The sequence below is a fragment of the Pristiophorus japonicus genome, chromosome 10 (assembly GCF_044704955.1).
Source record: "Pristiophorus japonicus isolate sPriJap1 chromosome 10, sPriJap1.hap1, whole genome shotgun sequence".
NCBI lineage: Eukaryota > Metazoa > Chordata > Chondrichthyes > Pristiophoridae > Pristiophorus > Pristiophorus japonicus.
The window spans coordinates 162,031,596-162,058,044 of record NC_091986.1 but is presented as its reverse complement, the minus strand read 5'-3'; the positions used below and the strand labels follow the sequence as shown (position 1 = coordinate 162,058,044).

General features: G+C 44.8%; 1 protein-coding gene across 9 annotated transcripts in view; it reads left to right on the top strand.

Annotated features, from left to right (window-relative positions):
- The window catches only part of atp8a2 (ATPase phospholipid transporting 8A2), an 889,999-nt gene that overhangs the window by 728,202 nt on the left and 135,348 nt on the right, over window positions 1-26,449 (top strand). For all 9 annotated transcript variants that reach the window (XM_070892260.1, XM_070892256.1, XM_070892257.1 and 6 more), the window contains 3 exons: window positions 18,509-18,570; window positions 22,283-22,339; window positions 23,005-23,112. In XM_070892260.1, the coding sequence (XP_070748361.1) occupies window positions 18,509-18,570; window positions 22,283-22,339; window positions 23,005-23,112 (227 nt within the window). The remainder of the gene's footprint in view (window positions 1-18,508; window positions 18,571-22,282; window positions 22,340-23,004; window positions 23,113-26,449) is intronic.

The window sequence follows — 26,449 nt, the reverse complement described above, 5'->3', positions numbered from 1 at the left end:
TACGTGCTTAGGATGAGAAAAGTCCATTAGGCCCATAAGTATTTGCCGCATTTCTTTCGAGACTCAACCCCATGTACCCAACCTTCCTCCCTTCCTCCACCTTCTGAAGGAAGAGAAAAGAACAACTAATTCAGGAAACCTGTCAAAAATTGTTCTCTGACCCTCAAAGGCAAACCATAGGAATCTCCAAACCCATTAGTTATTGCCTTAATTCTGCTGTCATCACCTGGTTTTTCAGAGATACATAATAGGCTGCCTACATTAAAGGTGCTTTCTAAATGCAAGTTGTTGCTGATGCCTTGAAGGACTGCATGGAGCCAGTTCTCATTGCCACCTCCACAGGCCGAGCATCTTCTGAGAAAAATAAAACTTCTGCACATTTGATTTTACTTCCTGGTGACACACCTAAAACACTCTATGTTTGTATGTTATCGATGCCATTAATAACTTGTTGGAGTGTTTTATTGGTAGGAAAGAAGAGAAAATCTGGGCAGATGTGTTCCTATTTAATTTCCATGTTAATGAGGTCCACGTGACTTCATAATAGCCTGCGCCCCATTTTCCTATACTTGCTCTAGATAGAAGTGAATTGCTGCTGTCCACATATAAATTGAGCGCTATTAACCAAGCAAGTTATATTTTTCAACATGATCAGTAAGGGAAGCTGTATTAATTGTGTAACCATACAGAGGTAATGAAGAGCTGCAGTGGAAAGATTGTTATGTTTTCAGGATGCCCAGTGGTCTTTCCATATTCCGTATTCAAATCCAGGCACCTAATGGATGTATCTTTTTGAGTCTTTCTTTATCTGTGCAACCTGGAAGAGAAAGGAGCATGGTGATCAGAAAGCGATGTTGGAAGAGGTCCAATATTTATCCATATCTCCATAACCGCATCTGGAGGACACAGGTTGAACCTGTGCATCCAGAGGCTGAGGTTTTCCAGGGAGGTGGTCAGTGAAATTTTTGACCTTCTGAGGAAAGACCTGGCTTCATGCTGCAGGGCTACCCCCACTCCCCCTGTCATCTTAAATATGACAACGACCCAAAATCTCAATGCTTCAGGAACCTTTTAGGGAGTGACGAGGGACATAATAAACATAACCAGCCAGCAGAGCACCAATGTAAAGCCCAAATCATGGAATTACTGTTCCAAGGTGCAGCGATGGTTCTTACATTTAACAGCAATGTGGTCTTCCCCCAAAATATGTCTAGCTTTGGCTACTCAAACTCCCACAAAATATTATAACAACACAGAACAGAGCCCTGAACAATAACACAATGAACTTACATTTACTATGCTCCAATACTCGTGTATGTGAACTTATCGACTTGCCTATCTTGAAACCCTTATGTTGGTAGATACTATAAAGAGACAAGCTTGCAGCTGTTGTCTCTGTGCCAGAAGGAAAGTTCTAGACGCAGAGTCTTGTGCATAGAGATTTATTAAATGAAATAATACTCACAGAAAATGCACGTGGCGATCCAACAACTGCGAGAGAGCTCAGCAGCAGTCAAAGGCAAATCATGCACGACTAACCTGATTGAGTTTATGATGAAGTAACAGAGAAGGTTGATGAAGGTAGATGTTGTAACTATGAACTTTCAAAAGGCATTTGATAAAGCACCATATAACAGACTTACTCGGAAAATAGAAGCACGTGATATTAAAGGGACAATGGTAACTTAATTAGCTAAGGGATAGGAGGCAGAGAGTAGTGGTGAACAGATCATAGAATCAGAAATTTACAGCACAGAAGGAGGCCATTCGGCCCATCGTGTCTGTGCTGAGCTATCCAGCCTAATCCCACTTTCCAACTCTTGGTCCGTAGCCATGTAGGTTATGGCACTTCCAAGTGCATATCCAAGTACTTTTTAAATGCTTTGACGGTTTCTGCCTCTACCACCTTTTCAGGCAGTGAGTTCCAGACCCCCAGCACCCTCTGGGTGAAAAAGATTCTCCTTAAATCCTCTCTAAACCTCCAACCACTCACTTTAAAGCTATGCCCCCTGGTTATTGACCCCTCTGCTAAGGGGAATACGTCCTGCCTATCCACTCTATCTATGCCCCTCATAATTTTATACACCTCAATTTGGTCTCCCCTCAGCCTCCTCTGTTCCAAAGAAAACAACCCCACCTATCCAATCTTTGCTCATAGCTAAAATTCTCCAGTCCAGGCAACATCCTTGTAAATCTCCTCTGTACCCTCTCTAGTGCAATCACATCTTTCCTGTAATGTGGTGACTAGAATTGAATACAATACTTTAGCTGTGGCCTAACTAGTGTTTTATACAGTTCAAGCACAACCACCTGTAACCATTCTATGATTCTATGAATAAAGGTAAGTATCCCATATGCCTTCTTAACCATCTTATCTACCTGTCCTGCTACCTTCAGGGATCCGTGGACATGCATTCCAAGGTGCCTCTGTTCTTCTACACTTCAGTATCCTACCATTTATTGTGTATTCCTTTGCCTTGTTAGCCCTCCCCAAATGCATTACCTCACACTGTCTGGATTGAATTCCATTTACCACTTTTCTGCCCACCTGACCAGTTCACTGATATCTTTACTGCAGTCTACAGCTAGCTTGCTTCATTATCAACCACACAGCCAATTTTTGTATCATCTGCAAACTTCTTCATCATATCCCTTACATTCAAGTCCAAATCATTGATATATACCACAAAAAGAAAAGGACCTAGTAATGAGCCCTGCAGAACCCTACTGGAAACAGCCTCACAGTCACAAAAACACCCATCGACCATTACTCTTTGCATTCTGCCTCTGAGACAATTTTGGATTCAACTTGCCGCTTTGCCTTGGATCACATGGGCTTTTACTTTCGAGAGCAGTCTGCCATGTGAGACCTTATCAAAAGCCTTGCTAAAATCTATATACACTGCATCAAACGCACTACCCTCCTTGTTACCTCCTCAAAAGATTCAATCATGTTAGTCAGACACGAACTTCCCTTAACAAATCCATGCTGACTCTTTCTGACTGGAGGTAAGTATGCAGTGGGATCCCCCTAGGGTTCAGTATTATGACCGTTGTTTTTCTTTTATATAAATTACCTGGACTTGGGTATAGAGTACAATTTTGAAGTTTGCAGTTGAAACAAAACTTGGCAACATAGTAAATAGTAAGGAGATAGTGGCAGTCTTCAGGAAGACATAGGCAGGCTGATGAAATGGACAGCCACACTGCAGATGCAATTTAATGCAGATAAGTGTGAAGTGATTCACTTTGAGAGAAACAACATGAAGAGGCAGTTGAATTTAAAATACACTATTTTGAGGGGGTTTCCAAGAGCAGAGGGACCTGGGGATGCATATTCACAAATCTTTGGAGGTGGCAGGGCAAGTTATTCAGGCTTTGTAAGTAGGGGCATTGAATAAAAAATCAAAGAAGTCGTGCTAAACCTTTACAAATCTTTGGTTAGGCCTCCGCTGGAATATTCTGGCCACCACACTTTAGGCCTTGGAGAGGGTACAGAGGAGGTTTACCAAGATGATACCAGAGATGAGGCATGTCAGTTATGTGGAGAGATTGGAGAAGCTAGGATTGTTCTCCTCAGAGCAGAGAAGGTTAAGGGGAGACCTAATAGAGGTATTCAAAATTATGAAGGGTTTTGATGGAGCAACTAGGGAAAAACTGTTTCCTCTGGCAAGTGGGTCAGTAACCAGAGATCACAGATTTAAAATAATTGGCAAAAAAGCCGGAGGGGAAATGAAGAGAAATGTTTTCACACAGAGGGTTGTTAAGATCTGGATACGCACTACCTGAAAGGGTGGTGGAATCAGATTCCATAGGAACTATCAATAGGCAATTGGACATGTATTTGAAGAAGACTGATTTGCAGGGTTATGGTGTAAAAACTAGGGTGTTGGATTAAATTGGACAGCACTTTCAAAGAGCATGATGAGCAGAATGGCCTCCTTCAGTGCTGTATGATTCTATTCTATGTTACTGAAGCTGTGATCGTGTTTTTTCAATGTGTCCCAATTCTTCAATTAGGCGTTCCATAGGAAAGGACACCACCGCCCAATGCCTGGATTACAGCAATGTGGGCATACACGAGAGATCTCCAGACTGACATTGTGGCATTTTTTTATCAAAGGCTGTCACTTACTCCAAGCAGTTTGAAAGTCCTGCATTCCTTGTGGTAGAATCTCTCGCATGCAGCTAGTATACCCCTCCACAGTAGCAGCCATATGTTATAACCTGTCAGGTAGTTCCCTCAAAGACTCCTGCAATCTCATCTCTGAGACTATTCAGTAAATCAGGATCCCCTTTTGCCAGCAACTGTTCGGGGGACTCTCACCCTCACTCTCCAACAATGTGCCTCATCTTCCAAATCCACCTTCTCCCCTTCTTCCTACTTACCTGTGGCAAGTGGCTCACCCATTTTGCCCCTGTGCTTCATTATAAATAACCCAAGGTGGATGATCAGAACTGGTGCTCGATAGTTCAGAAGAGTGTAATGGGGAAGGGTGGTGATGCACCTGTACTACTACTTAGGCCCAGCGTGGTTCTTCATCGGAATCTGAGAAAACACAATACAAGAAATACATTCAAGGTTGATAGCCTGATGTATCCTTGTGGATGATCACAAGAATGAAAGTTTGAATTTCTTTATTTCAAGGATGCGACTTGGGATCCTGAGCATCCACAAAAGCCTCCTGCCTCACCATCCCCAACTTCTTCCTCCAGGCATGCACACGAGATGCTTATGACCTTCTCAAAGGGAAGCTTCTTGAATTGTGGCCCAAACTCCAGCATTGACAGAGCATTACCTTTGATTATGGGCTGCTGTCTACTGCAATGCCAACAACATTAAAACCTTTAGAGTTAGACATTTGGGGGGAGAAATTTGGTAGCGCTCGCTTGGGGTGCTAACTTTTGAAATTTTATGAGATTCTGAACTGATAAATTGTGTATTAGCGTCCCAGGAAGGAAATGGAGCGCTAAATCAAGTGCTAATGACCTCTGGGGTGCTACGGGGCACTACCAGCAGAGCGATGATGAATTTCAGGTGCAATGCATTCAGCAATGATCCTTCATACTGGCTCCTTCCAGCTCTTAAAGGAGAGGTTGTATCATTGTGCAGATCCTCATTTTCAGCATTGCTGGCTCTGAAGGAGACCTGCGAGCAACTGAATCCCCTGATGGCAATGGCTGATCCCACTCCCAGGGAGAGAGCTCGTCGTTTCATAGGCGTGGCATTGATGGCTGGAGTGGAGCGAAGGAGGACAGTGTTTTTCCAAGCCACTGGAAGGAGGCCATTGCCCCAGGTCTTCAGGGTAGTGAAGAGGGAAATGGCCAAGGAAGTCTAGGCCAGCAGTGTGGTGCAATGCAGCCTGACATAGTGCCGGAAGAAGTTCAATGGCCTTAGTCGGGTGGTCAAGGTGAGTACATACTTCAACAGGTCCTACATACCAGCATCTGAACCCCAGTCTGTACACACTGTGCAGAGCACCACCCCCCCACCATTCACCCACTAGTTCTGGGGGAGCTGGGAGCAGTACAAACCGGACGGTCTGCACCTGGGCAGGACCAGAACCGATGTCCTAGAGGGAGTGTTTGTGAGTGCTGTTAGGGAGGGTTTAAACTAATATGGCAGGGGGATGGGAATCTATGCAGGGAGACAGAGGAAAGTAAAATGGGGCCAGAAACAAAGGGTAGAAAAGAGATAAGTAAAACTGGAGGGCAGAGAAATCCAAGGCAAAAGTCAAAAAGGGCCACATTACAACATAATTCTAAAAGGACAAAGAGTGTTTAAAAAAAAAAACAAGCCTGAAGGCTCTGTGCCTCAATGCGAAGAGCATTCGTAATAAGGTGGATGAGTTAACTGCGCAGACAACTGTTAACGGATATGATGTAATTGTCATCACGGAGACATGGCTCCAGGGTGACCAAGGCTGGGAACTCAACATCCAGGGATAATCAATATTCAGGAAGGACAGACTGAAAGGAAAAGGACATGGGATAGCGTTGCTGGTTAAAGAGGAGATTAACGCAATAGTAAGGAAGGACATTAGCTTGGATGATGTGAAATCTGTATGGGTCGAGCTGCAGAACACCAAAAGGCAGAAAATGCTAGTGGGAGTTGTATACAGACCACCAAACAGTAGTAGTGAGGTTGGGGATGGCATCAAACAGGAAATTAGGGATGTGTGCAATAAAGGTACAGCAGTTATCATGGGTGACTTTAACCTACATATAGATTGGGCTGGGCTAACCGAACTGGTAGCAATACGGTGAAGGAGGATTTCCTGGAGTATGTAAGGGATGGTATTCTAGAGCAATATGTCGAGGAATCAACATATTGGCCATCCTAGACTGGGTGTTGTGTAACGAGAGAGGATTAATTAGCAATGTTGCTGTGTGAGGCCCCTTAGGGAAGAGTGACCATAATATGGTAGAATTCTTCATTAAGATGGAAAGTGACACAGTTAAGTCAGAGACTCGGGTCCTGAACTTAAAGAAAGGTAACTTCGATGGTATGAGACGTGGTTTGGCTAGGATAGACTGGTGAATGATACTTAAAGGATTGGCGGTGGATAGGCAGTGGCAGACATTTAAAGATCACATGGATGAACTTCAACAATTGTACATCCCTGTCTGGCGTAAAAAATAAAACGGGAAAGATGGCTCAACCGTGGCTAACAAGGGAAATTAGGGACAGTGTTAAATTCAAGGAAGAGGCATATAAATTGGCCAGAAAAAGCAGCAAACCTGATGACTGGGAGAAATTTAGAATTCAGCAGAAGAGGACAAAGGGTTTAATTAGGAGGGGGAAAATAGAATATGAGAGTAAGCTTGCAGGGAACCTAAAAACTGACTGCAAAAGCTTTTCTAGATATGTGAAGAGAAAAAGATTAGTGAAGACAAACGTAGGTCTCTTGCAGTCAGAATCAGGTGAATTTATAATGGTGAACAAAGAAATGGCAGACCAATTGAACAAATACTTTGGTTCTGTCTGTCTTCACTGAGGAAGACACAAATAACCTTCTGGAAATACTAGGGGACCGAGGGTCTAGTGAGAAGGAGGAACTGAAGGAAATCCTTATTAGTCAGGAAATTGTGTTCGGGAAATTGATGGGATTGAAGGCCAATAAATCCCCAGGGCCTAATGGTCTGCATCCCGGAGTACTTAAGGAAGTGGCCCGAGAAATAGTGGATGCATTGGTGGTCATTTTCCAACATTCTCTAGACTCTGGATCAGTTCCTATGGATTGGAGGGTAGCTAATATAACCCCACTTTTTTTTTAAAAAAGGAGGGAGAGAGAAAACGGGTAATTATAGACCGGTAAGCCTGACATCGGTAGTGGGGAAAATGTTGGAATCAATTATTAAAGGTGTAATAGCAGCGCATTTGTAAAGCAGTGACAGGATCGGTCCAAGTCAGCATGGATTTATGAAAGGGAAATCATGCTTGACAAATTGTCTAGAATTTTTTGAGGATGTAATTAGTAGAGTGGACAAGGAAGAACCAGTGGACGTGGTGTATTTGGACTTTCAAAAGGCTTTTGACAAGGTCTCACACGAGATTACTGTGCAAACTTAAAGCACATGGTATTGGGGGTAATGTATTGACCTTGGTAGTGAAGTGGTTGGCAGACAGGAAGCAAAGAGTAGGAATAAACAGGTCCTTTTCAGAATGGCAGGCAGTGACTAGTGGGGTACCGCAAGGTTCAGTGCTGGGACCCAGCTCGTTACAATATACATTAACGATTTAGATGAAGGAATTGAATGTAATATCTCCAAGTTTGCAGATGACACTAAGCTGGGTGGCGGTGTGAGCTTTGAGGAGAATGCTAAGAGGCTGCAGGTGACTTGGACAGGTTAGGTGAGTGGGCAAATGCATGGCAGATGCAGTATAATGTAGATAAATGTGAGGTTATCCACTTTGGTGGCAAAAACAGGAAGGCAGAATATTATCTGAATGGTGACAGATTAGGAAAAGTGGAGATGCAACGAGACCTGGGTGTCATGGTACATCAGTCATTGAAAGTTGGCATACAGGTACAGCAGGCGGCGAAGAAGGCAAATGTCATGTTGGCCTTTATAGCGAGAGGAATTGAGTATAGGAGCAGGGAGGTCTTACTGCTGTTGTACACGGCCTTGGTGAGGCCACACCTTGAATATTGTGTACAATTTTGGTCTCCTAATCTGAGGAAGGACATTCTTGCTATTGAGGGAATGCAGCGCAGGTTCATCAGACTGATTCCCGGGATGGCAGGACAGACATATGAAGAAAGACTGGATCGACTAGGCTTATATTCACTGGAATTTAGAAGAATGAGAGGGGATCTCATAGAAACTTATAAAATTCTGACGGGATTGGACAGGTTTGATGCAGGAAGAATGTTCCTGATGTTGGGGAAGTCCAGAACCAGGAGTCACAGTCGAAGGATAAGGGGTAAGCCATTTAGGACGGAGATGAGGAGAAACTTCCTCACTCAGAATTGTAAACCTGTGGAATTCTCTGCCACAGAAAGTTGTTGAGGCCAGTTCGTTGGATATTTTCAAAAGGGAGTTAGATGTGGCCCTTACGGCTAAATGGATCAAGGGGTATGGAGAGAAAGCAGAAATGGGGTACTGAAGTTGCATGATCAGCCATGATCATATTGAATGGTGGTGCAGGCTCGAAGGGCCGAATGGCCTACTCCACCTATTTTCTATGTTTCTATACGGCCCCTCATGCCTGCTCCGCCATTTAATACGATCGTGGCTGATCCGATCATGGACTCGGGTCCACTTTCCTGCTCGCTCCCCATAACCTCTTAATCCCTTATCGGTTAAGAAAACCTACTTCCTTCTGCCTCCAGGAAAAATCTCTCTCCAAATTCTATTTCAACTGAGCTTATCAACTCTCTTGGCCCTCTTAACAATGACATTTCTTCAGCCACTGATCTGCTCAATCACACCCTCACTTACCACCTTTGATACCCTAGTCCCTATTAAAATGATTACTCTCTCTCACCCTTACCGTTTCCTCTGGTACAGCCCCCATCTTCGCTCCCTGAAGTCAAAAGGACGTAGACTTGAACGGATATAGCGGTCAACTGGTTTAGCCATTCACCGCCAGATCTGGCTCGAACACATAAAACACTATCCATTCTTACTCTTGTCTACAAAAACTGCTCACTATTCCAGGATCATTCTGGATTGCAAAAATAACCCCAGGCTACTATTCTCTACTGCTAACCATCTCCTTAAACCCCTCTCCCCTGTCTCCATCACACTCACCTCCAACAACAAGTGTGAGGAGCTCATGGATTTCTTTGTATCAAAGATTGAGACCATCCGATCAGCTGCCTCTGCGAGTTCCCTTCCTTCACCTAGCCCACAAAGCCAAACTTCAACTGACGCTCCACCTGCCCTAGCCCTAAACTAACATCTTTCTCTAGTTTCTCTTTGAGCTCCCCTCTTAATCTCTCCAAACTCATCTTATCCATGAGACCCACTTCCTGCTCCCCTGTCCCTATTCCCACTAAACTGCTGACCACCCAACTTCCTTTTCTGGCTCCCATGTTAGCCGATATTGTTAACCGTCCTCTGTCCTCAGGTACTGTTCCCCTCTCCTTCAAATCTGCTGTCATCGCCCCTCTCCTAAAAAAACAACCCTTGACCCCATTTTGCTTGCTAGTTATCACACCATCTCCAACCTCCCTTTCCTGTGCAAAGTACTTGAACGTGTTGTTGCCTCCCAAATCCGTGATCAACTTTCCATGAATTCAATGTTTGAATCCCTTCAATCTGACTTTCTTTGCCCCTGCCACAGTACCGAAACTGCTCTCATCAAAGTTATAAATGATATCCTTTGTGACTGTGACAAAGGTAAACTATCCCTCCTCGTCCTTCTGGACATGTCTGCAACCTTTGACACAGTTAACCACTCCATCCTTCTCCAACGCCTCTCCACCAATGTCCAGCTAGGTGGGACTGCACTCGCCTGGTTCCATTCTATCTATCAAATCGTAGCCAGAAAGTCTCCAGCAATGGCTTCTCTTCCCACTCCCACATCGTTACCTCTGGTGTCCCCCAAGGATCTATCCTTGGGCACTTCCTACTTCTCATCTATATACTGCCCCTTGGCGATATCATCCAAAAACACGGAGTCGGTTTCCACATGTGCACAGACGCACCCAGCTCTACCACTCCATCACTGCTTGGTATCTAAATGGTCAGATTGCTTGTTCAACATCCAGTACTGGATGAGCAGAAATTTTCTCCCATTAAATATTGGGAAGACCGAAGCCATTATCTATGGTCCCCGCCACAAACTGCGTTCCGTAGCCACTGACTCCATCCCTCTCCCTAGAATCAATCTGAGGGTGAACAAGACTGTTCGCAACCTACATGTCATATTTGACCCTGAAATGAGTTTCCAGCCGCATATCCACGGCATAACTAAAACCACCTTTTTCCACCTCTGTAACATTGCCCGCCTCCGCCACTGCCTCAGCTCTTCTGCTGCTGAAACCCTCATTCATGCCTTTGTTACCTCTAGATTTGACTACTCCAACTCACTCCTGGCTGGCCTTCCACATTCCACACTTCGTAAACTTGAAGTCATCCAAAACTCAGCAGCCCATGTACTCACCTGCACCAGGTCAAGATCACCCATCACCCCTGTGCTTTCTGACCTACATTGGCTCCCAGTTAAACGATGCCTCGATTTCAATCCTATCTCCCTATCTCTGTCATCTTTTTCAACCTCACAATCCCACAAGATGTCTGTATTGCTCTTGAACATCCCTCATTATAACTGCTCAACCATCGGTGGACGTGCCTTCAGCTGCCTGGGCCCTAAGCTCTGGAACTCCCTCCCTAAATCTCTCGTCTCTCTATCTCTCTTGCTCCCTTACACGCTCGTTAAAACCTACCTCTTTAAACAAACTTTTGATCATCGGCCTTAATTTCTTCTGTGGCTCGGTGTCAAAGTTATCTGTTTGTAACACTGTTGTGAAGCGCCTTGGGACGTTTTACTATGTTAAAGGCGCTTTATAAATAAAAGTTGTTATTATTACTCACCCTCATCCTCTTGCATGCCTGCGATTTGTATTGAAAGGCAGGGGAAAGTATGTTTGCCCCAAGAGGGTGAAATTAGGCTCCTTTGCGTCTCCTGTTATCGCCTCTGCAGGGCGATAACGGGGCGCAAATGGGTTTGCAACTGGACGCGGCGAGATCAGCGACTCCTGCTAAATTTGGCGGGAGTTTTGCGATAGCGGAAAGACATTGCGCCCCGATCTCCTGCGCCCGGAGATCGTGACATCATTGCTGTGCGCAGCGCCCCGGAAACAAAATTCCCTCATCCCCTGCTTGTGTGTCTGCTGGTAACAACAACAGGTAGAGGAGGCAGCTTTCAGTCAGATGTCAGTTGGAGGAGCGCTACTTAAAGTTTTAGTCAGCCAACAACGATGCCTTGTTACTCTCACATAGGCAAACAGGCCTTTTGTCAGATTTGAACGTTTGGCAGTTTAACGAGTGTTCTGGCTCATCAAGATTCTTGACTTTCATTGAGGTAAGATTTGAAATTACAATATTTGGATCTTTTCACGGGGGCTGTACTGGCACTGGACCTCACCCTCCAGCGTCAAAGTCGGAGGCAACTGAGGCACTGAGAAGGGGTGCAAAATGTGGCCAGAGGTAGAAGGGCCAACAGAGCTCTCAAAAGGAGGCCTTACCTGTTGTGTATGCAACCCTATATAACCAGCATTCTACGGCCACCAGAGGGCATATCTGTTGGAGTCCCAAGGGATCGCAGCATCCCTTGGGAGCACTGTATGTAAGCAGGCCTCCCATGCTGTACCAACACTCGAGTTAGAATAAAGAGACTAAGGTCACACTTACTTATGTCTACAGTACTCAATCACATTACTTTATTATGGACATAACAACTGGCGACGAGATAACGTACCATCATGTGACAATGCAGAGAACTGTTGGCATCCTGGAGAAATTCTCAGAAGGGGACGATTGGGAGGCCTTCGTGGAGCGACTCAACCAATACTTCATAGCCAATGAGCTGGAAGGGAATGAGAACACTGCCAAACGAAGGGCGATCCTCCTCACCGTCTGCAGGGCAACAACCTATGGCCTCATGAAGAATCTTCTTGCTCCGGTGAAACCAACAACCAAATCGTATGAAGAACTGTGTACGCTGGTCCAGGAGCACCGAAATCCGAAGGAGAGTGTTCTGATGGCAAGGTATCGATTTTACACATGTCAACGGTCTGAAGGCCAGGAAGTAGTGAGCTACGTTGCTGAACTAAGGCGCCTTGCAGGACATTGCGAACTTGATGGATTCCTGGAGCAAATGCTAAGAGACTTTTTTGTGCTTGGCATTGGCCATGAGGTTATCTTTCGCAAACTTATTGACTGTTGAAACACCGAACCTGAGCAAAGTCATAACGACAGCCCAGGCATTTATGTCCACCAGCGATAACACCAAACAAATTTCGCAGCATAAAGATGTTTTGGCAAGTACTGTACACAAAGTAACGTTGTTTTCAGGCAGGAATGCATATGGCAGAATGTACACGCCTGCAACTGCACGACCTCAGATGACGAAGAGTCCGCCATCAAATGTTAATGTGAGGCAGCTAACACCTTGTTGGCACTGCGGAGGTGATCCTCGAGCCCATCAATGCCGCTTCAAACACTATGTGTGCAAAGGCTGTGGAACAATGGGACACTTCCAGCGAATGTGCAGACGAGCTGCAAACCCTGCAAACCACCATGTTGCAGAGGAAGACCGATCCATGGCGGATCACATTGAACTAGAGACTCAAACCAAGGAGGCAGAAGTGTACGGGGTACACAGCTTCACCACAAAATGTCCATCGATTATGTTAAAAGTTGAACTGAACGGAATTCCAGTATCCATGGAATTGGACACGGGTGCAAGTCTGTCCTTCATGAGCAAAAAGGCCTTCGACAGGCTGTGGTGCAACAAGGCACACAGGCCCAAGCTGAGGACTTACACTAAAGAGCTGATTCCTGTAATTGGCAGTGCAGCAGTAAAAGTCTCCTATGATGGAGCAGTGCACGAACTCCCACTATGGATTGTACCAGGAGATGGCCCCACACTGTTCAGCAGAAGCTGGCTGGGAAAAATCCGCTGGAACTGGAATGACATCCGAGCGCTTTCGTCCGTCGACAGCGCCTCATGTGCCTAGTCGTTGTTTGAGCGAGGCATCGGAAGTTTCTCTGGGGCGAAGGTATAGATCCACTTGATTCCCGGTACACGACCCACCCACCACAAGGCACGTGCGGTGCCATATATGATGCGAGAGAAAGTGGAGATCGAGCTGGACAGGCTGCAATGAGAGGGCATCGTCGCGCCGGTGGAGTTCAACGAGTGGGCCAGTCCGATTGTTCCAGTTCTCAAAGGCGATGGCACGGTCAGAATTTGCGGGGACTGTAAAGTAACAATTAACCGTTTTTTGCTGCAGGACTAGTACCTGCTCCCCAAGGCAGACAACCTATTTGCGACGCTGGCAGGAGGAAAGACGTTCACCAAGTTGGACCTGACCTTGGCCGACATGACGCAGGAGCTGGCGGAATCTTCGAAAGGCCTCACCTGCATCAATACACACAGGTCTGTTCATCTACAATCGATGCCCGTTTAGGATTCTATCGGCTGCAGCTATTTTTCAAAGGAACATGGAGAGTCTGCTTAAGTTGGCTCTGCGCACCGTGGTTTTCAAGGACAACATACTGGTCACAGGTCGGGACACCATCGAACACTTGCAGAACCTGGAAGAAGATCTAAGTCGGCTAGATCATGTGGGACTCGGGTTGAAATGCTCGAAGTGTGTTTTCTTGGCGCCAGAGGTCGAGGTCTTAGGGAGAAGAATCGCGGCGAATCGCGGCAGACAGCGTCAGACCCACCGACACCAAGACGGAGACCACAGAACGTGACGGAGCTGCGGTCGTTCCTGGAACTCAACTATTTTGGTAATTTCCTACCCAGGTTAAGCACCTTGGTAGAACCTCTACACGTGTTGCTATGCAAGGGAGATAATTGGATATGGGGGAAATCACGAGACAGCTTTTGAGAAAGCTCAACCTGTTATGTTCCAACAAACTGCTTGTCCTGAATGATCCTTGTAACCGTTTAGTGCTCGCTTGCGATGTGTCTTCGTACGGGTTCGGGTGTGTGTTACAACAAGCAAACGAATCGAGAACATTGCAACAGGTCGCTTATGCGTCCAGAAGCTTGTCCAAGGCCGGAAGGGCCTACAGCATGATTGGAAAAAGAAGCTCTGGCATGCGTTTACAGGGTAAAAAATGTGCATCAGTATCTGTTTGGGCTTAAGTTCGAGTTAGAAACAGACTATAAGCCGCTCATATCGCTATTCTCAGAGAGCAAATGTATCAATACCAATGCCACTGCTCGCATCCAAAGATGTGCGCTCACGCTGTCTGCATATTACTATGTAATTCGCCACAGGCCAGGCACAGAGAACTGAGCTGATGCCCTCAGTCGGCTACCATTGCCCACCACCGGGGTGAAAATGGCACAGCCTGCAGACTTGCTCTTGGTGATGGATGCATTTGAAAATGAAAAGTCACCCGTTACGGCCCGTCAGATCAGGACCTGGACCAGCCAGGATCCTTTACTGAACCTTGTAAAAAACTGTGTCCTCCATGAGAGCTGGTCCAGCGTCCCAGCAGAGATGCATGAAGAGATCAAGCCATTCCAACAGCGTAAAGACGAAATGTCCATACAGGCAGACTGTCTTTTGTGGGATAATCGCGTGGCTTTGTCCAAGAAAGGCAGAGAAACGTTCATACGTGACCTACACAGTACCCACCCAGGCATAGTAATGATGAAAGCTATAGCCAGATCCCATGTGTGGTGGTCCGATATCGACTCAGATTTGGAGTCTTGCATGGGTGGATCGCTGAAGCCCTCACCGCCATCATTGCCGCCGCCCAGGGGCGACATCCGGAGCGGCGATGATCAGAAAATCCAGCCCATATTAGGCCTTTAGCTTTGACTGCTTTCTATTGTTCCCTGGTGTCATCTTAGTCAGTAATGCCCTGTTACCTTTGTTACACTCTCCCTTCCTGGCCCACTGTTTATTTTTACCTAAAACTCTGCTCTGCTCTAGAGCCTTGACATTTCTCTTGCTGATTTTAAATTTACTCTTTCCTGAATCCTCCCAACTCCCCTTCATTAGTTTAAAGCCCTGTCTATTGCCATAGATATTTGATTCACCTGAACACCGGTTCCAGCCCGGTTCAAGTGGAGCCTGTTCCAACAGAATAGCTCCCTCTTTCCCCAGTACCCATGAAGCAAAACCCTTGTCTCCTACACCACTCTTTGAGCCACACATTTAATTTTCTAATCTGCTTATCCCTATACCAATTGGCCCATGGCTCAGGTAACAATCCAGAGATTATTACCTCTTGAGGCTCTGCTTTTTAATTTGGACCCCAACTCCTCAAACTCTTTCAGCAGAACCTCATTCCTAGTTCTACCTATGTCGTTGGTTCCTACGTGGACCACGACAACTGGATCCTCCCCTTCCCCCTCCAAGTTCTTCTCCAGTCGTGAGATGTGTTTAACCCTGGCACCAGGCAGGCAACACAACCTTCGAAACTCCTGGTTGACTGCAGAGGACAGTATCTATCCCTCTTACTATACTGTCCCCTATTACAACTACATTCCCTTTCACTCCCCCCACTTGAATGGCTTCCTGCACCATGGTGCCATGGTCAGCCTGATCATCCATACAGACAGCAAAAACCTCATACCTGTTGGATAAGGGCAAAGGCTGAGGCTCCTCCAGCATTGCACCTGGGGTCCCCTTACCTGCCTCAGTTGCAGTCACACCCTCCTGTCCCTGACCACTAACCAGACCTGCACCCCTACCTAACTATTATGGAGAGAAAGGGGTACTGAGGTGAAGGATCAGCCATGATCTTATTGAATGGTGGTGCAGGCTCGAAGGGCTGAATGGCCTACTCCTGCACCTATTTTCTACGTTTCTATGTAACCTAAGGGGTGTGTCTGCCTCCTGGATCAAAGTGTCCAAGTAACTCTCCCCCTCCCACAATGTCTGCACCTCAGACTCCAGCTTAATGACTCTGAGCTTAAGTTCCTCAAGATGCAGGCACTTCTTGCAAACGTGGCTGTCTGGGATCACAATGCTCTCACAGACTCCCACATGCTGCAGTTGCAACACACCACCTGCACTGCCATCCCTATATGACCTTGTTCTATTTAATTCGATGTAATTACATTTGTATTTAAGTAACTTAGTTTGCAGTTTAATTCCTTGATTTCTTAATTGATCTGGATTAAGTAATGGGTAATGAAATTAAATATCTAGCTATAACATAAAGCACTACAAATAGTATGCACAAAAAGCTGCAACTCCTTACCTCTCTTCTCCAAATTCCCAAATAAACCACTCTTTAAGTCCACTCTGTGCAGATCACTCTGTGCTCTGAAAAACTGTTGACGTTTATACTCAAGAGCTACATCCAATTTACAAGTGTTGACTCAGCTCCCCTATCCTCTGTGATTAACACCTATTCAAGACTAATACTTACAGCTGACTGACAGTTCACTGCCATTGGCAGGCAACTTCTGTTAACTACAGTTTTAAAGTTCTAGGTTTAAATCTAGGTTCTAGGTTGAGATGAGGAAGAATTTCTTCTCCGAGGATTGTAAATCTATGAAATTATCTGCCCCAGAGAGCTGTGGAGGCTGGGTCATTAAATATATTTAAGGTGCAGATGGACAGATTTTTGAGCAATGAGGGAATCAAGGGTTATGGAGAGCGGGCAAGGAAATGGATCTTATTAAATGGCGGAGCAGGCTCGCGGGGCCAGGTGGCCTACTCCTGCTCCTATTTCTGATGTTCTTATGTTCTTAAATCAAAATGTTAAACTAAATTTCACTTTTTACAGCTTCTACTTGCACAATACTTACCAGAAATTCCCACGCTTTCCAAATTCCCAAATAAACCACTCTTTCAGTCCACTCTGTGCAGTCCACAGAGGAGAGCCATTATAGCCAAGACCAATGCTTTCTTTATCCTGTATCCATACTTGCACACTTTCAAGCATAATTCATCGCATAACAGCAGTGGGAGACCTGGCTGAATCTCTTTCTTCTTCTGCAAGGACATTGAAGCCAATTATACTGCTTCCAAAACGCTTGGCTGAGATAAGGCAAGTCAAGCTCGCACCAAGAACCTTCCTGATCAATATAGTTCAGCACCACATCATTGAGTTAGTGGTGAACTTGGGATTTTATTTTTTATCAAAAATGTATTGTTTCTTTGCAGGTTTATAACAGTTAAAGGCCATGGTGGCAAAAAAAAATCTGCTTCAGGGACAAACCACACAAGCTGTCTTCTCACCATATTCCTCTATCTCTTCTCTTCAGATACACATCTTATTTCCTTTTGAGTTCAATAGTACTGCCTGCACCAATGACTTTATTGGTAATTTATCCCATAACTCTATACCCTTTGAGTGAAAATGTGCCACTTGATTTGCTGATTTACTGTGAATTTCTAGTTTGTGTTAGTCCAATCTTTTGCTCAGTCTTGAACAATTAAACATATATATACGTGGATCATAGGCTTTAGTTGAGTTGCTCCAAGCAAAAAGCATGGGGAATCATTCATTGACTGCAGCTAAAAATCAATGTTTCGTTGTTTATTGTCTGATGTCCAATTTCTGCACGGAGTTGTATTGTATTACCTTAACGTGCCTGCTTATTGCATTGTGTTTTAGTTTGGCATTCAGTTGAAGCATTTGTGAATTATCCATGCATTGGCATTGTATGAAAAAAGCTAACTGGGTTCTTAAGCAATAGGCTAAGTCTACTGTACATGGAGCCTGTCCTGACATTGACCCAGGGAGCACAATGCGTTTTGAGTGATGGTGATGTCTGCTTTTCTTCAGCCTTTTCTCTGTTAATCGTAACTTGTAACAAAGTTTAAAGTAAAAGTGAATTGAGCTTTTTTAAAGATTTGTTAACTAAAACGATTTTGCCAGTTGATGTCTCTGTTAATATCGAGATATCATGTCCACCTGTTTCTTTTAAAACATTTTGGCTTATATTGGTGACATCCTGCTTCTGGAAGACCTACAGTCACACACGAGACAAAACCTCTTAGTAAATGTGGTCAGTATTCATGTGGGGCATGTGCCCGTCTGTGCTCTCCTTTTTAAGTATTCAGTTTGATCACAATTTGTAAGCAGTGACTGAGAGTGAGTGAATGAATATATGCAGCTAATTTAATACAAGTCAGGATATGGACATTGTCTTATAATACAGATTCTTGTAATAGAAATTCCAAATACCTGGCAATTTAGAAATTCTAAATATTTAACATCACCAGTGCCGTATTATCATCAGGAAGTTTCACGTGCTCTCATATGATTTTTAACAGTGGTGTAGTAGGCAGCATTCCGTACAGAATCTGCAGCAGGTAATGTTTATTCTTTCCTTTTCTTCTTTCAGATGCAGTTTTTATAAATGGACAGTCTACAGACTATTTATTTCTTGGGAACATTGTTTATACAGTAAGTAAAGTAATCTATGTCGTAGCATGAAAAACAACCATGGGGTAGGAATGTTGCCAGTTGTCTTTAGTAATATATTTGTGTTGTGTCTGCTGGCATATATATCTGGTTGAAGCACACATTGCTAAATCGTGACATGCTCAATTGCAATACTGGTAAATTAGCGGTTGGTATTATGGATCCAATAAGCATAACATAAACCAGTACCACAAACATTGTCAGTCCCATAACAGGCCCATTACCTAGCTAGAAAATGGCCTATCCTATTTGAATTTGAGTTGGTCTGCAACCCAACAACAACTATCTACTTCTGATAACTGTTACAAAATGCTGCCGCTACATTATTTTTAGAACAAGTCTTGGTTGCAGAGTGACTTGGATAGGTTAGGTGAGTGGGCAAATGCATGGCAGATGAAGTATAATGTGGATAAATGTGAGGTTATCCACTTTGGTGGTAAAAACAGAGACACAGACTATTATCTGAATGGTGACAGATTAGGAAAAGGGAAGGTGCAACGAGACCTGGGTGTCATGGTACATCAGTCATTGAAGGTTGGCATGCAGGTACAGCAGCCGGTTAAGAAAGCAAATGGCATGTTGGCCATCATAGCGAGGGGATTTGAGTACAGGGGCAGGGAGGTGTTGCTACAGTTGTACAGGGCCTTGGTGAGGCCACACCTGGAGTATTGTGTACAGTTTTGGTCTCCTAACTTGAGGAAGGACATTCTTGCTATTGAGGGAGTGCAGCGAAGATTCACCAGATTGATTCCCGGGATGGTGGGACTGACCTATCAAGAAAGACTGGATCAACTGGGCTTGTATTCACTGGAGTTCAGAAGAATGAGAGGGGACCTCATGGAAACGTTTAAAATTCTGACGGGTTTAGACAGGTTAGATGCAGGAAGAATGTTCCCAATGTTGGGGAAGTCCAGAACCAGGGGTCACAGTCTGAGGATAAGGGGTAAGCCATTTAGGACCGAGATGAGGAGAAACTTCTTCACCCAGAGAGTGGTGAACCTGTGGAATTCTCTACCACAGAAAGTTGTTGAGGCCAATTCACTAAATATATTCAAAAGGGAGTTAGATGAAGTCCTTACTACTCGGGGGATCAAGGGGTATGGCGAGAAAGCAGGAAGGGGGTACTGAAGTTTCATGTTCAGCCATGAACTCATTGAATGGCGGTGCAGGCTAGAAGGGCTGAATGGCCTGCTCCTGCACCTATTTTCTATGTTTCTATGTTGGTTTGACCAGGAGCTTGTGTATGCTCCAGCTGCCATATTTCGTCCTGCATAGACCAGTTCTTATTTGGAAGCAAAAGCAGAAAATTACATCAATGCAGAACTAATGGGCCCAAATTTGGCCCTCTGTTTTTTTTCGGCGCACTTACGTGAGCTGTGCTGACTTCCTGCTTTCAAAACGGTACCGAAAAGATATCCCTGTATTCTGGCCCCTCTGCCGACTCTCCCGGCGCTTGGCGCGGTGTGACGAGTCCGATGGGAGTGCAGCTCGGGCCCTGCGCCTAAAAGAGTGCCGGCAGCTGTCCGCTATGTGCAGTAGAGCGTTCACGCATGCGCAGTAGCTCCTCCCATGATTGTGATGATGCATGTCTGCAGCATGGGACCCAACGCGCCCTGCCCCTATCCCGGGCCAAGTGGCCTGTCACACAGGCTGGCCGCTACCTTCCCTCGGAGGGAGAAGTCCCGTCCCTCGGAGAGAGAAGTCCCGGAAGTCGTCGGCGGGAGAAGTCCTGGAAGTCCTCAGAGAGGAGTTGGGGTCGGCCCGCTGACTTCCCAGGGCAAGTTAGGAAGTAGGACTTAAATTTAAATTTTTCTTTATTATTGATGGTTTTTATGCTTCTTGAATGTTGTTGTGAAGATGTTTAGTGCTTTGCCAGATCCTCTCCGCTTCCCTTCCCCCCTCTCTTTGGCTACCTGCGCTGATTTCTTAACTCTCCGCCAGGGTTTTCTGTGCGGCCACATACGCTGGCCTAAGTTAGTTTGGAGCAACTATTAGCTGTCCAAACTGGCTTAAATGGCCAAAACGGCTGGTAATGCCCCCTTTTGGGAAAAAAAACTAAACTAAAAAAAAATCCTAACTAACTCACTTACACTGGCGCAAATTAAATGTGCAGAATGAGGATTTTTAAGATACTCCAGAAAAATCAAGTTGCTCCAAAAAAAACGGAGCAACTCCTGGGCAAATTTGGGCCCAAAGCCCTCAAATTTAGCCCTTGCCGATTTTTGCCGCACTCACCTGAGGTGCGCCAACTTCCCAGGATAAAAACGGTGCCAAAAATTTGTCCCTGCTCTGTGGCCTCTCCCATGGCTTGGCGCGGCATGGCAATTCAATTCGGGGTCAGAGCTAGGGCCCTGCGCACAAGAGTGCCAGCAGCTCAACGCATGCGCACTGGAGGTTTCGCGCACGCGCAGTAGCTCCTCTGCAGCGTGGGACCCGATGTCCCGCCCCTATCCCAGGCTGAGTGGTATCATGACGCGCGCCGGGCTGCTGCATGTCATAGAGAGAATCCCACACTTATCCCCCACCAAGTGGCCTCCCAGGTCAAGGTAGTTTTATTTTTTATTAATAGATGGTTGTGCTTTGTTCAGTGAGGAGAATTTTGATTGCGGTGGGGGGGGGCGGGGGGAGGGGAGGGGAGGGGAGGGGGGGCGGGGGAGAGGAGGAGAGTTTTGATGGGGGAGAGGAGGGGGGAAAGAGTCTTTTGATGGGGGAGCGGAGGGAGAGTGCTTTGATGAGAGTGGGTGGAGTTTTGATGGGGAGGGGGGGGCGGAGGAGGAGAGTTTTGATGGTGGTGGGAGGGGAAAGAGTTTTGATCCGGGGTGAAGAGTATTTGATGGGGGCGGGGGTGGGGGTGATGACTGTTTTTATTTGGATATTTTGAAAAAATTATGTAAATATGTTGTCTCTTTACTACTTTTAAATTTTGTAGTTTAAGCTTCCATGAATGCTTCTGTTGTAAAGTAAATTAACTTTGCGAAGTTTGTCATATGTTCTGTAGAGCTGTTTGATCATATTCACATTCTTTAGTCAAGTCATTAAGTACCTACCTGCGCTGATTTCTTAACTCTCCGCAAGGGTTTTCTGTGCAGCCACAAGTGGCCACATACGCTGGCCTAAGTTCGTTTGGAGCAACTATTAGCTGTGCAAACGGGCTTAAATGGCCAAAACGGGTGTAGGTGGCTGGTAACGCCCCCTTTTGGGGAAAAAAAACTAAACTTAAAAAAAAATTCTAACAACTCACTTACACTGGCGCAAATTGAATATGCAAAATGGGGATTTTTAAGATACTCCAGAAAAATCAAGTTGCTCCAAAAAAAACGGAGCAACTCCTGGGGAAATTTGGGCCCAATATGTTTCTACATCTGAAAGAGAAAAGACATGTTAACATTTTGGGTGTGAACCTTTGTGAACACCAATTAATCCAAGCAGAGCATTGCATGAGAGCTTAAGAACTTCAGTACATTTATTGGAGCTGGACTGTTAGCCATGCACTGGTTCTCATCCCAGAAAAGGACATTTGAAAAGCTCATATAAGACTGTTGATGGTACTTGCTGTAAAACCACCACCATATTTGATTAAATAGATCTCAAATTCTGAGTTTGGTTTATTTTCCTGTTGCATTACAATAAATTGTAGCAAAAAATCACCTGCAATTATCTTTTTTGTCATAACACATTTCCTCTCTTTCTACAGTATGTTGTTGTAACTGTGTGTTTGAAAGCTGGCTTTGAGACAACAGCATGGACAACGGTAGGCACAATCTTGGATATTGTAAATTTAAAACCTATATTTAATATTTTCTAAATATATTTTTATTTAATCACTTCTAATTTAGATTAGCCATTGGAATGCTGGGAATTTCAGGGGATTTCTGGCTTTCTGGATTAGTAATTTCTTCAGGTTTTCTTTTTCAAATTTTGTGGTTATACACTGACTGGAATATCTTTACTAATGAAATATTAATCATTGACAATTAATTTTAAAACTTCTTCCTTTTTCCCATTACTTTTACTTTTTTGCTAACTAATATACTGTATTATAGGCAATTTATACCAAAATCTGTAAACACTTTTACTTGTTTTATCTTAATGGCTTAGTTCCAACCTTCCATGTTGAAGGTGGGACTTCGACTGATAAATTTGGCTTTGATTGGCATAATAAATGCTCCAAAGGCTGGTTTTCTAGTCAATTATAAAGGTTGACTTGGTTGTATCATAGATTTGGTCAGAGCAGCATTGCACTAAATTTTGAATATATAAACAGAAAGCACAACCACCTATCCTGTTGACAGCCCAATTGTCTACTGATTAAGTAATGTAACAGCAGCGCAGCAAGGAATAAGAGCTCTCCTGGCATGTTGCAATGTTATTAGTTTGTTTATCCGTTTGATAAACTATATCTTCTCTCTTTTTTAGTTCAGTCATTTGGCTGTGTGGGGCAGCATAGTGATGTGGCTGGTCTTTTTTGGCATCTACTCGATCATGTGGCCCAACATACCTATGGCACCAGATATGCTTGGACAGGTAGGCACTAATGGTGTTTTCATTTAAAATGATAGCTAATAAAATATGATACAGATATTAAACATTTGCAAAGCTGTTCCAAGAGGGAGCCTTGCCATTAAGACTACTTGTGCAAGAAAAAAATGAATGAGCTATAGTGATTAGGTTAAGATCAGGAGATGGTTAAATGATAGAAGCGCTGATAGTATAAGACAAAAGGAGGCATTTTGAGAGAAATTAAAGAAATAAAAGATATGTACGAGTCCCAGAAAAATGGTGGATGAAAAAGGCAGGTCAACACCACGGGTGTTGACCAGCCGGTAGTGTATCGATGGGGTATCATCTTCCCAAGCAACAACCTGCACCACCACACACGCCCTCCCCCCCCAGGAAAACCTCTGAATTATTATATTAAAAATGTTGTATTCTGGTTCATTTTAAGCACTTTTTTATATTTCACAATTAATACATATTTAACAGTGACATTTGGATTTTCAACAAATCAACCAGACTATCATTTACCCAAATGCTACCTCAACAGTCTGCTACCACATCCAACCACCCCACTGTCCCAGTTCACACAGGCACTCAACCCCCTCCAGACCCAGTTCACATAGACACTGTACCCATCCAAGTGTCTACCCCTGTACAAATACTATCTTCTCCAACTCTCCCCATTCATGCTGGCATTCTTCTCTCTCACACACCATTCAAGTTGCCACTCTTCTCCCCCTCCAACCCATTTAGCTGGTATATCATATCTTTTCCCTGCTCCCATCAGAGTTCATGCTGATGCTCTTTGCTCCTCTAAATTTATGATGGCATTCTCCTTTCCACTCCCGCTATTAATGCTGGCACTATCCCTTCTCCTCCCATCCCAAAGCTTCTCTTCCAGCTTCTCCCCTCTTCACAATTAACTCTCTTTCGCCTTCCTAAGACCCATTCTCTGCTTCTATCCTCTTCATTGCCTCTCAAAGCACCCAGCTTCTGGCTGCTTCCCTCTCCCCTCCAATTCCCCCTTTCTTCTCCCCTCATTTGCCAACTATTTCCCTCTTCTGCTGCCATCCATTCTCCTCCCTCCCTTTCACTGACATCCACTATCTCTCCCTTCCCCTCTTTCAATACCATATGGCTTGCCTTACACCGCCCCACCCCTCCCCCCACCACCTCCTCACCCTTGCTCTGGCTTGCTCTTACCTCAGCCTCCTATTGGGCATTGCTTCCAGCACTGTTGCTGAGTTTGTGTTTTCTTTAAATGGAAACTCCAATTCTACATAAGCCAGAAACCCCAACCCTGACCGTTAGCATTTGGAGCATTGCGGAGAGACCTGTTCTGGTGCATTAGCTACTGGACTCCGGAGGAGTGTGACTGAGGCAGAGTGGCCTGGCAGCATTGATTTCTGCCTGGAAACTCTGACTGGGCCCCCAAAGTGTCGACTGTTGCCATGTATTATGATACCCCAAGGAAACAAACCAAATGTATATTACTAAAACTTGTGTGGAATTTTTTGTCATTGAGTGTAAATGCAATCACCACAAGCAATCCCTCTGTACCATACTGGAAATCATTTAACAAATAATTGGAATGGAGATTTCATTATTGATGACATCACTGAGCTAGGGGCCTCCTCGCACACTCAGAAAATCTGTACCGGGCACAATATTGTTTTGGTGAACCATTTCTTTGTATGTCTTTCTTCCCCTTTCCTCTCCAAATAAAACACGCAGTAAAAAGCAGACCAGTCCATTCATGTCACCAACCTGATCAGCATAGTGGGAAATTAAAAATGTTTCCACCGCATAATTTTTTTTTCAGGACCAGTATTATTGCCATCATTCAGATATAATGGCCCAGATTTTGCGGTAAGAATAACGGTGAGGCTATCGGTGCTCATCATTATTGAGGAGTAAATCGGACAGCAACTTCCAGCATCCGCACATGCGCAGTTAAATGCGGAAATCAGGTCGTTGCTATCCGAGTTGCCTTACTCATCCACAAACTTCGCTACACAGTATCTCACCGAGAGATGCGGCATTCAAACACATGATAGGCGAAAAGCTGGGTTACTTACCCACTCCATCATCATCATCATAGGCAGTCCCTTGGAATCGAGGAAGACTTGCTTCCGCTCCTAAAGTGAGTCCTTTGGTGGCTGAACAGTTCAATGCGAGAGCCACAGACCCTGTCACAGGTGGGACAGACGTTCGTCGGGGGAAGGGGGGGTGGGACTGATTTGCCGCACGCTCCTTCCACTGCCTGCCCCTGAACTCTTCACGCTCACGCCATTGAGATTCAAAGAGCTCAACGCCCTCCCAGATGGACCCCCACCACCTGGGGCGGTCTTCAGCCAGGGACTCCCAGGTGTCAGTGGTGATGTCTACTTTACCAGGGAGGCTTTGAGGGTGTCCTTGTAATGTTTCCGTTACCCACCTTTGGCTCGTTTGCCGTGAAGGAGCTCGCATAGAGCAAGTTAAGGAGCCTCGTGTCTGGCATGCGAACCATGTGGCCTGCTCAGCGAAGCTGATCGAGTGTGGTCAGTGCTTCAATGCTGGGAATGTTAGCCTGGGTGAGGACACTGATGTTGGTGCGCTTGTCCTCCCAGGGGATTTGCAGGATCTTGCGGAGACATCGTTGGTGATGTATCTCCAGCGACTTGATGTGTCTCCTGTACATTGTCCATGCCTCTGATCCATACAGGAGGGCACTCGATACCCACTAAACATAACAGAAAAAGTTGCGTTTGTCCATTCAAGTGTAAGTGAAATTTTAACTGCGTCATAAGTCTTAATTACTGCCAAACAACCGCTCTGGCACTGAATAATTACTTTTGCAAGTCTGGAGTCTCATTCTTTCAGATTTTAATTATTGTTGGAGACTTTAAAAAAAATTAAAATTAAAAAATATTTTCATTTTCTTTTATCTCTCTTAATCCCATCTTTCTTTCCCTCTCCATTTTGCTTTCTGTACATGATTTTACATTGAATTAAATACTTTAACTTACACTTCTTGGCTTAGACTCTGTGTGCCTCAGTAAGGATTCTTCAGTCTCATTATTTGAAGAGTCATACTGTAGCTTTCCCTCAACTGTAAAGAATACAAGTTATGTATGCAAGTCCTTGTAACCAGCAATCTACCGCCACCAGAGGGCGCATCTGTTGGAGTTCCAAGGGATCCCAGCATCCCTTGGGAGCACTGCATTTCAACAGGCCTCCCATGCTGTGCCAGCACTCTGGAGTCAGAATAAAGAGACTACGGTCACACTTACTCAAGTCTACAGTACTCAGTCACATTGCTTTATTTGAGATATAACAACTGGCGACGAGTAATAGATAACGAACCATCATGCAAAAATGCAGA